Source organism: Mus caroli, unplaced genomic scaffold (assembly GCF_978045245.1).
Source record: "Mus caroli unplaced genomic scaffold, Mus_caroli_1 scaffold_4, whole genome shotgun sequence".
Classification (NCBI taxonomy): Eukaryota; Metazoa; Chordata; class Mammalia; order Rodentia; family Muridae; genus Mus; species Mus caroli.
Window position 1 is genome coordinate 74,813,748 of NW_028227259.1, and position 14,209 is coordinate 74,827,956.

Sequence of the window (14,209 nt, forward strand, 5' to 3'; positions counted from 1 at the left end):
TATAATAGAAGTCAGTGACCAGTGTAAAACTATAGAAAATGGAGAACTCTTTAAGGCAGGGACCCAGAAAAAGTTGTGTGCGTGTGTGTCTGTCTTAGTACTTTGCAATTAGACTTAAGAGGCTTTTGAGAAGGGATGGAAGGAAAAAGGAAGAAAAGAAGGAAGGAAAGAAGAAAGGAGACAGACATCATAAGGAAGCCAGCCACAAAGTCCCATAGATAGTAGTACAGTTAAGTAGAAATAGTAGCATTCACTGTGTGTATTCTGCCGTCACAAATGATCACACTAAGAAGGGAGAGGAACAATCTGAAGAGTTAATGTGACCACAGATGGATCTGAGCCCTGCAGAGTTGGAGTCTGTCACAGGCTGTCACGAAATTACAGCAGTTATCAAAAGTCTTAGCCGTAAAATGAGTCGGAGTTTGTTTCAAAGGAAAAGCACGGGAAATGGAAATGGCTCCCATGAAAGGAGGGGAAAGTGCTCTCTGTTCCGAAAGCTTATTTCATCTTAACAGACAGCTAGAACCAAGCAGAACATTCTGTGTACAGCCGCCCTCTGCTTCCACGTCTCCATTCAAGGATGATATGTAGCCGAGATCCATAAAACTAATGTTCTATGTGGTTAATATATGTGTGTTTAAAACACTGCTGATGGATGGTTCAAAACACAGGAAGAGCCAAGAGAGACTACTGACCATCTATCTGATCACTGAAAGACAGGAGCAATCAATAGCCATTTAAAGTAGGGTGTTTATTACACATTTAAAAGGATATCTTTTCTAAGTGGTAAAGTGTGTGTGTGTGTGTGTGTGTGTGTGTGTGTGTGTGTGTGTGTGTGAAGTGTGTGTATGTGTGTGTGTGGTAGTAGATAATAATGATGACTGATTGGAAGGAAAGGTAGGGTGGGGACAGGATATTCATATTTGCTAAAAAGGCATTTAATCAGATCAGTAACTTAAGACAGATTAGAAGCCCAGCCAGTGACCCTGGAATGCTCAGTTTCCCAAGGGTAGGTAAAGAATAAAAAAGTAAAAATAAAAAAATTAAAATTAAAAAAAAGGAAATGGTAGGTCACGAAAACAAGATGAAGGCCAAAAGCTCTTTCACTATTCTAGACTAAAAATAGAGAAAGTTATTCCAAGAAGGATGCAACGATATGATGGTAAGGGACATTCTAGTAAGCAGAAACCAAAAACTGACTACTGGGCTTGGCAAGGTGGAAGTCATTACCAAATTCCAGTAAGCATTGTTTCTTTGCTGATGACAGTCCAGCTTACCACAGGCTAAGGAGACGCTGACATAGGCATGGAGGAGGGTAACTCTTGCAGACAGTTTAGGTGTCTCCCAGTGAACAGCAATCAACACAGAGCATTAGTTTAAGACAGAAGTAAAGCAAAAAGAGGGCATTTGACGTCAGTGGTGTTAAGGCATCGATGGGAGAACATCTATTCAGCTCCCAGGGAGCCACTGAGGCAGAGGAGAAATGAAGCTGTGAGGAGTAACGTCTATGAAGGGTCTTTATTGGGAGGGGCACAACGTCCACCACAATGAAAAGCAGAATAAGAAATATAGCCAAAGGTACAAAGAAAGTTTAGGAACAAGGGGTTAAGATGTGATGAATGATAGTTCAGCATCTATATGGTGATGCATGAAATGAGATCAGTAGAGGGTGATGATTTGTTGAGACAAAAAGCTGTCAAATAATTAACTGTCTCTTAGGATGAAAACTGACTTCACTGTGAAAGTGTCCACTGCATTAGTTAGATGCTCATTTGAGGTTCATAATCGTACATTTGACATGTGCTAGGTTAGCAACTGGGTGCATGATATCCTCTAAGAACGGTCAACCTTTCTGTCCCAGGTGTACTGTACCGGAACAGGAAATGATAACACCGGAAGCAGTAAGTCTGTCAATTCTGTTCCGAAGGCTCCCCACTGCACAGCTGTTCTCTCCCTAATTCAACTTGGACAAATTTAATTTACCTAGAGCTTTCTTTTAATCAAAAATTAAAAGCAGAAGGGAAGCATTTAGTGTTAGAAGTTCCAGAAACTGTGGGGATTGGTTAGTAATTCAGGCCAACTACTATGTATAGTATAAATCTTTTTTTGCTTTTTCAATAGAAAGTATCATCTCTAGAGGCAGAGCAGTGGGGAGCATGGAGCCAGGTTCCAGGCACCTGGGAGTTTTTAAAACCACATTAGCTTACACTTCAATAACACTGCAAATAGTACAACAGAGATGTGGTTCCAAACGTGAGAAGTTCTGTGTTCATGAACATTTTTACTCATGGAAATGTATCAAATCCTGCCAGAAGATGAAATACAAAAATAAACTATGAATGGCTGATCTTGTTCATACTCACTAAGACAAAGGGGTAATCTTAAGGACAAAACACAGCCCTTTCTGAGTGAATTATAAAACTGTCAGATCAGTGGAGTTGAGACATTAAGGGCATGCTTTGTTCTGTGACAAATAAGAGAAGGAAATTTCCCAACTTAGATAGAAAGATTCTCAGGGATTATTAAAGATCCAGTTGCTGTTGGAAATCAGACATAACACAAATATTTATTTATTCATTTATGTATTTGTCATTGTCTGTTCTTTGTTCTGAAGTACATGGAGACAAACATTATAAAATATGTTCTTCCCCGTATAGTTCTTCCTGCTGTATCTGACGGGAAGATCCAGGGATGAGAATGTTGAAGGTCTTGTCAAAGAACAGATGTTATACACCTATGGGACTATAAATGTTGTGAGAAGAGAAAAGAAGCTAGGTTATATGGGCAGAAATGCAGACACACAGCCAAAATTCTGGATTGGCTGGTGTAATAGAAATCAAGGCATGGGTGACATAACGGGATTAAAGATATGAACAGGATGGCAGCTTTCCATACATGCTTCCTGGAAAGGAGTTAGATGCTTTGATAGTTACTCATTGTGGCCAGGCCCAGGAAGTTCATCCTTCAGTCCTTCAAGGGTAAAGGAAGGGAGGGAATTGCCTGTTAAATTACCCCTGAATGTCAAAGTCTTTCCCTCCTTAGAACCTTTGAAGTTGAATTGGTATTGAGGAATATGGAGCTCTATGTGGTCAATTTAGTATCTCATGGTTTTAATTTTTGCTTGGTATCTTTAAATACCTCTCTATGGAAATGCAGAGCAAACTGTCTTTCCTTTCCCACCAATATAATTAAAAGAGACAGGATGAAAAGGCTCACAGATGGATCATATTATGCCTTGCCAAAGTACGGATCAGGATATGAAGTAAATCCCAATAATTGCAGCAATTGATGGCCCCAGCAGAGAATAGGCCTTAAAATTAAAAGTTCTGAAAAGCCGGCAGTGCCACTTGCGAGACCATAAAACAAAATTTGTTTATGACTACGCAATCAAAATGGACTTGTTTGAAGTTGGGCAATCTCTAACCTCATTTGGATGATCAGACCCTTCTTGACAGCACTGTTAAATCTGGGATTCTACAAAACTTCTTGAAGATCTTTGGTGTCTTTTCCTTTTCATGAACTATAAACACACACTTATTCCTTCTTAAAAGCTTCCTTCCTCACTATATAGATCCTCCAGTGCGAGAGGAAACTTCAATACCACATGTGGAAACAGTAAGAGCAGCCCATAAACTTGAGTTAATAAGCACATTAGCACTGTTGCTCCTTTAGAAAGCTGTGGATTCATTTAGGTAATCACCTTTGATGAATGCGCTTCCCTACAATAATCTTCTGCTTGTTGTGGGCTACAAATCAGAACTGTAAAAGACATCTGAAAATATCTGGCTTCTTCTAGAGCAAGAACATCACAGTGTGTTTCTAGACATACTCTGGATCATTCTGGGTCTCACATATGAAAATTCTCAAAAAAAGGTACTGGTTTGATACTCGCATATTATTTTTCCCCAATAGAGTGATCAAAATGTATCACATTTTTCATTTTTCATCATTTGTCACATATTCTGAATATATATTTAAATGTCGGTCTCCTTTGCTGGTTGAAATTGTTCAAGAGACTCCCCAAACATTATAGGCTCTTGCTATTGCCCTTGGTTAACTCCCAGAGGTGGAGGACCAGGTACTTCTGATATACTTACAGGCCTCTGAGTTGGATCTGATTTGAAATATTAGCTTTTATAGTATCAGAAAATGTCATGCAAACTTCTAAAGGTGGGATACAATCAAAAGTATTCCACATCTGTGAACCCCAATGCTAACCACTATGGGGCTATAGCCTTAAGGACACAGTAGTAGTACCCAAACAATAGCAGTACCCAATAGCTCTCTAATTGGTCTTAAGATCCATTCAACAGAAGAAAGCTATACCTAGTACTGGAACCCTAGGCAACTAGTTAGGACTGGGGAAGTTATAGGTCTCAGAGGAGAACTTACTAAACCACTTTTCTAAACTAGCACAATCCCTGTCTACCGTGTAAGTATGCGTTCTTGTGCCCACAGTTGAGTTTATTTCTCATACCTCATTAAGGAAACTTCTCTTTGTAACTGACAGCGACCATTACAGAAAACTACAATCAATCAAATGCGGAGTTGTGGAGCCTGGTCTCAACTGATACATCTATAACACATCACATTCACCTAAGGGACAGGGATCATTGCGGGAAAGGCAGTAGAAAGATTGTAAGAGCCAGAGAATGATGGAGTTTTCTATGAAATTGTGTCTCATAGAAATGTCAGAGAAGTCCCACCCATGAAGACTCACTACTATGGCTGACTAAACATGGCCTGGCGGTGACAACACTGAGAGACATGCCAATGTGGATAAAGTGGGAGAAGTTCAGGTGACCTCAACCCTAGACAGGGAACTACAGGCAACGAAGGAATGCTGAGAATGGGAGAAATAGCCCCCACCCTCACCCCCCCTGCACCTGGGAAGAGCACACCTGTTGGTTATCCAATACTAAACTGTCAGCCCTGAAAACATCGAAATACAAGTAACATTGGAGAATGAACAAATTGTATTTATATATTTAAGAATATACACATATATGTGCAATAACATCAAAAGGAAAAGAAGCCATAATTTTGAAAGAGAGAAAGGTTGGTATATGAGTGGCTTTAGAGGCAGAAAAGGGAGGGTGAGAAATGATGTAACTATAGTATAATCCCAAATAAACTTGCTAAATAAAAAATCTGTCTTCCTACCAAGCTCCTTGAGGGACAAAGCAAGTATCCACGTCTGTAACCCCTATATAGAGCTGAGTATTTTCCCAGCCTCCGCTAGAAGCAATAGCACCCATAGGATGCTAGAATTACAGGAGAAGAGTTTTACCCCAGCAATGTTATAATAACAGCTAATTGAACTTATCTCAAATGTTCATCAACTGATGGCTAATAGAAGAAATTCATGGTAAGGCTATACAGAATAGGACTTAGCTTCCAAAACATGTATTAGTGCTATAAGAACCGACCTAGAGGGATGGGCAAGGTATATTACCAAAAGGGAAAAGGCATTAATGATGTACAATGTGTGGTTTCACGTTGTGAAAATCAACAGCGACACCACGCGAACAGCTGGATGTGTTCGGAGCCATGGAGAGATGTTCATCCAGCTAGAACAGGATTTACCTTCAGAATGATGAGGAGATGACAGAAAGGAAGCATGGAAGACGCCGAATACAGCTAGCAAAATGCAAGTATATACAGACCATAATGCCAGGGTGCACTGCACAGGGCATGCTTGCAGCAATATTCTTTAAAGATACATACACTCTTCTCAGTCTCACTAGCTGCCCCTGTGCATGGTTTCTAAGGCTTAAATAAACCACCTCACTTCCTGCACATACAAATCTGTGTGGGAGATATTGCTAGGACAAAGACTTGGTTCTGGATCTTTGAGAAACCTAACACAAATATTATACCTTTAGTTCTACTTCCCAACCACCTATGCCTTGTCCAACTGAACCTCATGGAGTTTCCAAACAAACCATTTTCACGTATATTCACTTGTATATAATACACTTAAGATGTGCAGAATGGAGACAGAATGGCAGTGGCTGAGAAATCAGTCTTTTGAACCTCTTGGTTTTCCTCCCTCCTTAGCACATACATTCTAAGCACCATGTAGCTATTGGACATTTATAAGTGCTAGACCAGCAGGGGAGAAAGAGCTCCACAATTAAAGACTCTTTCCATTTTCCCGGGAGAAAGAATGGCTATGATAATTGAGTTGAAAGGACTTCAAGGAGTTACATGCACCACTGAGAATTCCCAAGTGACAGATGGTAAGATCCAGGAAAACGTAAAATGAAACATTGCAACCTACCCTTCAAAGCAATGGGCAACTGTCAGGACCCACTTCTTGGCAATGAGGACACAGCCACAGATATGTCCACTGGGTTCACTCTGCAGAGAGCACTGCCACGGCCACCTCCCAGGACGACTAGTCCGACCCCCAAGGATCCTCTTGTTCATTCGGGCAGCAGGGCGGTGGCCACAGTCTAACAAGGATGAGAAATCACAGTCCGTGATTCATTCCCAAATCTAAGTAGATGCTGAGCTTTGGCTGTCATGCACAAAGGATCCTGTCTCCCAGGAGACAGCACAGCTAATGTCATATCCCATGATACACCACCAATCTCACCTTGCTTGGAGCACAGAAGGGAAATTTCACTTCTGCTTGGGCAGGAGTGCCTACGATTGGAAACATAAGATGTTATAAGGTTAAGTTACATGCTTTCTGTTTACCCGAAGCATGTTATCAACGTCATGCAACACAGGGTCCACTGTCAGAGGAGTTCGTACTCGCCAAGTACAGTTGTCTTATGGAAAGACTTCTCGGGGCACAGGTGAGGTCGGGGACCACAGCGGAAGCATATACACTACTTGTTTTAGTTTATTTGATATCACAACGAGATGTCACATTTGTGGAAAGAGCAATTCTTATCATGAGGTTTCTTACATCATCATAGTTGAAAGTTAGAGTCTATGGTGAAAGCCAGATACAACCCCACCCCCATCCTCCCAAAAAACCCTGAGATATGGACCGAGAGAAATAAGATATTACTTTACATTTTTAAATAGAAGATCAATGAACATGGATATTTAGACTGAAAAAAAAACTTTCCCAGACTGTCAAAGTTAAACTGTGGTTATAGGAAGAGATGACAGGAGAATGTGAGCTTAAATTTATTCTCTATAATCCCTGATGGCATGGGTAGAACTAGTAGGTACTCATTATTGGAGGTGTGGATCCTTACTGGGGCTCCCTAAAAAAATCTCAGTTCAGTTATGAAGCCATAGGCGAGCTCTCTCTCTCTCTCTCTCTCTCTCTCTCTCTCTCTCCTCTCTCTTCTTTCTCTTCTCTCTCTCCCTCCTCTCTCTTCTTTCTCTTCTCTCTCTCTCTCTCCTCTCTCTTCTCTCTCTCTCTTCTCTCTCTCTCTTCTCTCTACCTCTCTCTTTCTCTCTTCTCCCCCCCCCTCTCTCGTGCATGTGGTTGCACAAAAGAATTCAGTTTAGGTTAACTTAAATGGTAATCAGCAAATACTTTTCTGGCCATCAAATGTTTTTTTTCATCATGTAAATTAGAAACCTGTAAGGCTTGTTAGGACTCATAAAAATTCTAAGAATCCTTGATCTCTCCTATAAAAAAAATCAGCCCTTACATATATATATATAATTTCTATGCACCATAAATCTTTCCACTTTGAAAATTTACTGTATTTTCATCTTTAAGAATAAATTTGCCTTTGGTCATCTGTAAATACTGGCAGAAGATTAATTATACAACACATAAAAGCCTAGTTTTCTTTCTACGTTCCTGTAACCTAAAGTCATATTTCTCTATATCCTTGGTTTTGTTATTTCTACTGTGACTAACTCAGGTTTATTATGTTTATGTTTAGATAGCAGGCACTTTATCAACTGCACTATCTCTATAAATCCTGTTCCCTTGATATCAGAACTTATGTTTTAGACTTCCTTCTAATCTCCAAATGTACTCAAATGACATAAATTCTTTGGGATCACATCTTTCTTTACTTTCATTTAATTTTATACTCCTTGTGAGATTAGCCCGGGACCTAGTGTAAACATGATATTAAAAAATTAGTTGTAAATTTAATTACTACATTTAAAAAATTATAGCTTTTGTGTAGAGAGTCATAACAATTAGCCACTTAACTCTTTGTAGCGAGCTTGTTACATAGAATCTCATTTAGTTAGTGAGCCATATCTACAAGTCCCCAAAGTAGAATGGCTATTTATTCATCTGTTTGACCAGGGAGACTTTTCCCATACCCAGTTTAGAGGAACATCATTGTGTTGAAAGACTTAGGTCATTGGTTTGGAGCAAGTACTTCATTTGACAAAGTGTTCAGAAATTTGGAGGCCAGAGTTTGACCAATGAGGTAGTCTTCAGATTTCCTGATGGGTGAAGGACCACCTTTACTTTTTTTCTCTGTGGTTCTTAAAATGTAATCTACCTAGCACTACCATTTTGTAGTCAGATAAATTAATTACCTTGTGTCTTCTATCACTCACCATCTGTAGACTTGGCCTTTGAGATACTTGTTTAAATACTCTTAAACCTAACCCTTAGTTTCCTCAATTGTTAGACTAAGATGATCATAATTAAGAAGCTTATTTTAAGGAATCGATGGGTCAGTCTAGATGAGACAACCTGGCTAGTATCTGTAATGTGATGTGTCCTATGAGAATCCATCCTTGGGCAGGGAAAACAGCTCAGTGGTAAAGTGCTTGCCTAGCATGCAGGAAGCCAGAGGACCACAAAAATGCACTTACTAAAAATAAAAATACATCTCTTAAAAAAGGAGGTGACTGGAGAGGTAGCTCAGCAGTTCAGGGCATGTAGTACCCTTGCTGAAGGTCTGGGCTCTGTACTCAGTATTCCCATCAGGAGGCCTGTCACTCAGAGTTCTGGAAACCCCTCTGGCCTCATGGCCCATTAAAATAAATTTAAATGTTCCTTAAAATAAACTTGTTAATTATAACTATCTTATGCTAACAGCCAAGGAAATGAAGGGCTGGATTTAAGAATATTTAAACAATTATCTCAAAGGCCACAGCCTACAGATAGCGAGTGATAGAAAAGGCAAGCTAATTTACCTGAGAACAAGATGGAAGATGGAAGTGCTAGGTAAATTATATCTTAAGGACCACAAAGTGGGCTGCAGAGATGGCTCAGTGATTAAGAGCACTGATTGCTCTTCCAGAGGTCCTGAGTTCAATTCCCAGCAACCATATGGTGGCTCACAACCATCTGTATGTAATGGGATCTGATGCCCTCTTCTGGTATGTCTGAAGATAGCTACAGTGTACTCATGTACATAAAATAAATAAATTAAAAAAAAAAAGAACCACAAAGCACCTGCACTTACCTGCATATGCTCACATACACTAGATGTGTAAATTAAAACAAATCTTAAGACAATGAAAGAATCCTTCCTTCCTGACATTCCTCTATCAGCCCATGCACAAGGGAGTCGAACTTGTTTAATACGTCATAACTTAAGAGAAGACGTCCAAGCTACATGACTTTCTTTATGACTTGTGTTTATTATTTTCTCAGACTCTAACTTAATTTTCCCTGTTAACTAGTCCTACATAGTATTTGTAGGAACTACTGACGGGAGAGTTCACTTCCAAATGAGACCTTCTTCTAGCATAATAGATCCTTTAGTTCTGACTAAATATGAAATTTGTCAAAATAAAATTAAACCTGTCCTTAAAGAGCCCATTAATGTTGAAGCGTAAAAGCTCACAGATATTCTGGGAAAGTTATTTTCTGATATGACAAGTTTGAATGTTTGCATGTTTGAGATAGAGGAAACACCCTTGGTCAGTCCTTCCTCTATAACGTGCACACATATGGCTGCCGTGGGGGGTTTCTTACCTGTGCACCAGCAGCTCCTGCAAGGTGCTCCCATTGAGATTCTCCCAGTTGGGGTACAACCTCAGCCACTGCTGGCCTTCCTGTCCTGGGATCAGCTCGGTCACAGATGGCTCTCTGATAGAAAGGAAATGCTGGGTAAATAGTCAAAGAATAATGATCTTTGAGCAGGTGTTATCATTATTTAGAATTCATTTCTTAGAAATGTATCACGTTGTAAATCAATATTTCAAGAAACGATATTTACTCAGGAGGATTTGTCTGGAGTATGATTAGCAAAGGTGGGGGGCAGGGGGAGTTAGGAAAAGGACCAGGCCCGTTAGTTACTTTGGGAAAAGGCCCCACCAAGCACTACACACTGTGTGCTTTATCAATCACTCACAAGCTTCCAAGAAGAAAAGCAACTAGCTTGCACCTTAGTTACGTCAAGTGAAGTTGAAGAAACTCAGTAGGCAAAGAACAGTGTTATTAAAAATATATATAGTTTTCCTTGCATTCTGAAACACTGAGATGTTCCTCACGCACAAAACTAAATCCTTCAACACTGGTAACGCTGTCCTATCCTGTGGCTCATTACTAGACAGAATCAGCGAATCCACAGGAGTCACTCGTAAACGCAGTGAATGTACAGTTGAGGTCCTAGAATCAATCCCCTGTAGAAAACAAGCCAACTGTACTACACAAAAGAATCTGCCTTTGGGGATTTGTGCAGTTGCAGAAGACAAACACAAACATGTGATTTTCCCCACCGTTGAAATGAGACGACAAAGCTTACTCAAGAGTTCTGAAACATCTTGACAAATGAAATTTTGTTTTGTTTTGGTGAAGCCATCCATCAAAGGGCTCATGCTAGCCAAGCATTTGACTGCTGAGCTATATCCCCTAGTCCCATCCCATAGTACTCTGAAAGGAGCTGTCACCAGATCACTAGACAACAGCCAATTCTGGCTCCATCTTCGTCAGTAGGCTTTGTGTGTAAGCAATAACAGGTACCCCACAATTCAGTTTTAACTGGGTTTGCTTGCTGTAAACACACAAATGTGTACAAGTCTCTAAAAGACAGGGACCCTGTACCTAGGCATCAAGAGAGCAGCAATGGCTTACACATATCCACAGCAATAAACTCTGTTCCAGTGTGTTTGTTGCTGGGGTAAAAGCATTATTAGGACATTAATAACAGTGTTTAAAACAACATTTAAGTTGTAAACAGTAATCAACTATAAATGTTATAAATTAAAACACCATTTGATAATAAACCTTAGTGCTTGAGAGCTGGTACTGAAATACAAATGTCTGTGTAGGAGATGCACACGTATCTTGCTCAGAGTGTGGAACATTTCCATGAGAATACTTAGAATCCAGCTTCTGAAGTAATTTTTGAATACTGTCATATCCTTATCCTTAGTTGAGTCCTATTTTGTAGATACAATTTAAGGTCGTACAATGCAATGGCTCTGAGCCTACTACAAGACAAATAATCGAAGACTGGTTAAGTTACTTATCAAACTGAAGAGCGAGCTAAGACTTTGACAGAATGGCCTTCACAGGTTTCAGACAAACAGGAATGAACACTGCTATTAAGTCATCCCTGCTTAGACAGCTCAGTTGACACTTGCTACAGGACAACTCTCTTCAGTATAAATGTTTGAAGTGGGCATGATGTCTGAGTCTATCTTTCCAGTAAATCATAATTTAAAAACATACCAGTGAAACTCCAACTGAAAATAGATGGTTTTCTTATCTTACAATCTCTTTTGTCTATTTCAGAGGTAAAACATAATAATTATATTGGGTACAATCTCTAGGTACAAGTGACAAAATAACTTTTTATGATTTTATATTAACTTATAACATTAAATCACACTATTCGCATCTCACAAATGTTAAAAACAGAGTAATTAATCCATTTCAGTATGAAAAGTTACAAAATTATAATCGAAGTAAAGTGTTTACTAAGTAATAACTATCAATTAAATAATATTTAGCATTATTAGAGCATTAATAACAGTATTTAAAACAACATTTAAGTTGTAAACAGCAACCATCCATAAATGTTATAAATTAAAATACAATTTGATAATAAATCTCAGTTTTACATAAATGAATAAATTGTGCCAAGTGATAAGTATATATATTTTTTCTTATTAGATATTTTCTTTATTTACATTTCAAATGTTATCCTCTTTCCTATTTTCCCCTCTGAAAATCCCCTATCCCCTCTCCCCTCCCCCTGCTCCCCAGCCCACCCACTCCCATTGCTGGCCCTGGCATTCCCCTATACTGGAGCATAGAGCCTTCACAGGACCAAGGGCCTCTCCTCCCATTGAGGACTGACTAGGCCATCCTCTGCTACATATATAGCTAGAGCCACAAATTCCACCATGTATTTTCTTTGATTAGTGGTTTAATTCCAAGGAGCTCTGGGGGGTACTGGTTAGTTCATATTGAGATAAGTATGTTTTTATGTAAATATATTCTTTGTCTTTCTGAATATTTTGTTGGAAAAAATCCCATTTTTTGATACCTTTTGGGGCATCACTTTTACATTTTAGCAAATAAAGACTCGAACATTTTATGGACAGCCCCTTGATTTTGGTGTTATAGTAAATGCTGATTGATTTTCAGCTTATGTTTATCATTGTGTAAGGCTAGAGATAACCAGTTTCCACTTCAGTGGGCCATTTCTTTCTTTAGGAGCCTGTAAGCATGAGTCAAAGCTAACTCTATAACAGAAGTGCCTTGTCTTGCCAGATGCCCTCTTCTTCCTTCGTTGGAGGCTTTGGAAGCATAGAAAATGCTTCTAAACACATACACAACTTAATTCGAATAGGAAACATAGAAAACATGGGGCTTTCAAGATAAAGAATTCAAAAATCAGAAAACTTTACATTGTGGACTTATATAGTACTGCATCGAACACCAAAACAAAACAGTAGCTGAGTGTGGATACCAGCCCAGCCATACCTGAGTGACAGGGTAGAGGTGAGCTCAGCCTGCAAAGGCATGTACTTATCTTTCAAAGGGCTGGTGCTGGGGAACTAATACCCTCGACTCTCTGCCTCTCTGATCTCCATTTCCTTCTGCAGCAAGGGAGGGAGGAAGATGGAGTAGTGGTCTTCTTGTCCTCAGCTGACTTCCCTACAAGTCGGGGGACTGGCCTCATACTGGCAATAAAAACTAAGCATTCAATCAACATTGTGACCAAAAGGAAAGACGTGTCCCCCAGGACCGACTGAATCACATTTTGTTGAAGAGTCTTAAGGATCTACAAGCCACTCACAGGAACCTGGGGGTGAGGTACTCTCATCTAGTTTTGATGAATGTACCTTCACCTCAGCCAAGAAGAGAAGGTCATGTTCAAGGAGATTAGCACTCATTTGTCTTCCAGGGATAAATGGAAAGTGAAACAGGTTCATGAAAAGCAAGGGCTGTGTGTTCCAAAGAAGGATAATGCAGATAAATGGTTTGCCTGCTACCAGAGACTTTAAGTGGTATATTTTCTTTCAGGAGATTACAGAGCCCTGGGTTAGGAATATACACAGTCCTTTGTATGTTGGATTTTGAGTAATGTAAAAAGGTTAAAAGAGGGCATTGAAATTAAGCTCGACTTACATTTATTAAACGGGGTTAGCCAGTTGTGTTCATACAAGTAGTGCTAGCTATCAGATGCTTTGGAACTCAAAAACAAATGTTACTTCGAGAGAATTTGAATGACTGATGTAGTCAGACAGACATTAAAATGGATAACTGTGAGCTAATAAGGAAAAATGGAAATTGAAACAAGAAATTAATAGCTATCGTGTCCATGAGAGAAACAGATGAACTCTTGTTTTCAAAAGTTCTTTGAGGTACTGGATAAGGGCTTCAAAAAGATGAGGTCAAGAAATAGAGAGAAATAGTAGAGCGAAGGCCGCCTCAGTCAAAAGCATCTCTGATTTATCCACATAGGAGACATGAGTGATGATGGGGTTAGGGGTTTGGGATCAGAATTCCAGCTCAGTGTGTCTAGTATTTACCAAAGAAAAAACTTGAAGATGGGTAGGGTATAACAGGCATTGACATTGTATTCAATGGTAGAATAAAAGAGCTGAACTTTCTGTCCAGATTTTAATATAATAAGAAAAGACACGTAGTTTTGAGATACAGTAGTATACAGATGCTGACTTGGAGGTCCTTTTTAAAGACAGGAGGAAGAAGACCTAAGGTCAGAAACTCAGCTATCACTGCGAGTGCCCAGTACCATTTCATAAGGATGCTGGTGTGTAACAACTTCTTGTAGAAACTATTCAAGTCCTCTTGGGCAAAATGCTGAAGGTCACTTAAGTTGTATTGTGTTCTTAG

General features: G+C 39.5%; 1 protein-coding gene across 2 annotated transcripts in view; it reads right to left on the reverse strand.

Annotated features, from left to right (window-relative positions):
- Corin (corin, serine peptidase) overlaps positions 1 to 14,209 on the reverse strand; it is a 214,384-nt gene that overhangs the window by 9,705 nt on the left and 190,470 nt on the right. For both annotated transcript variants that reach the window (XM_029477597.2, XM_021163653.3), the window contains 3 exons: positions 9,872 to 9,985; positions 6,602 to 6,651; positions 6,284 to 6,458 (listed from right to left, as the gene is read on the reverse strand). In XM_029477597.2, the coding sequence (XP_029333457.1) occupies positions 6,284 to 6,458; positions 6,602 to 6,651; positions 9,872 to 9,985 (339 nt within the window). The remainder of the gene's footprint in view (positions 1 to 6,283; positions 6,459 to 6,601; positions 6,652 to 9,871; positions 9,986 to 14,209) is intronic.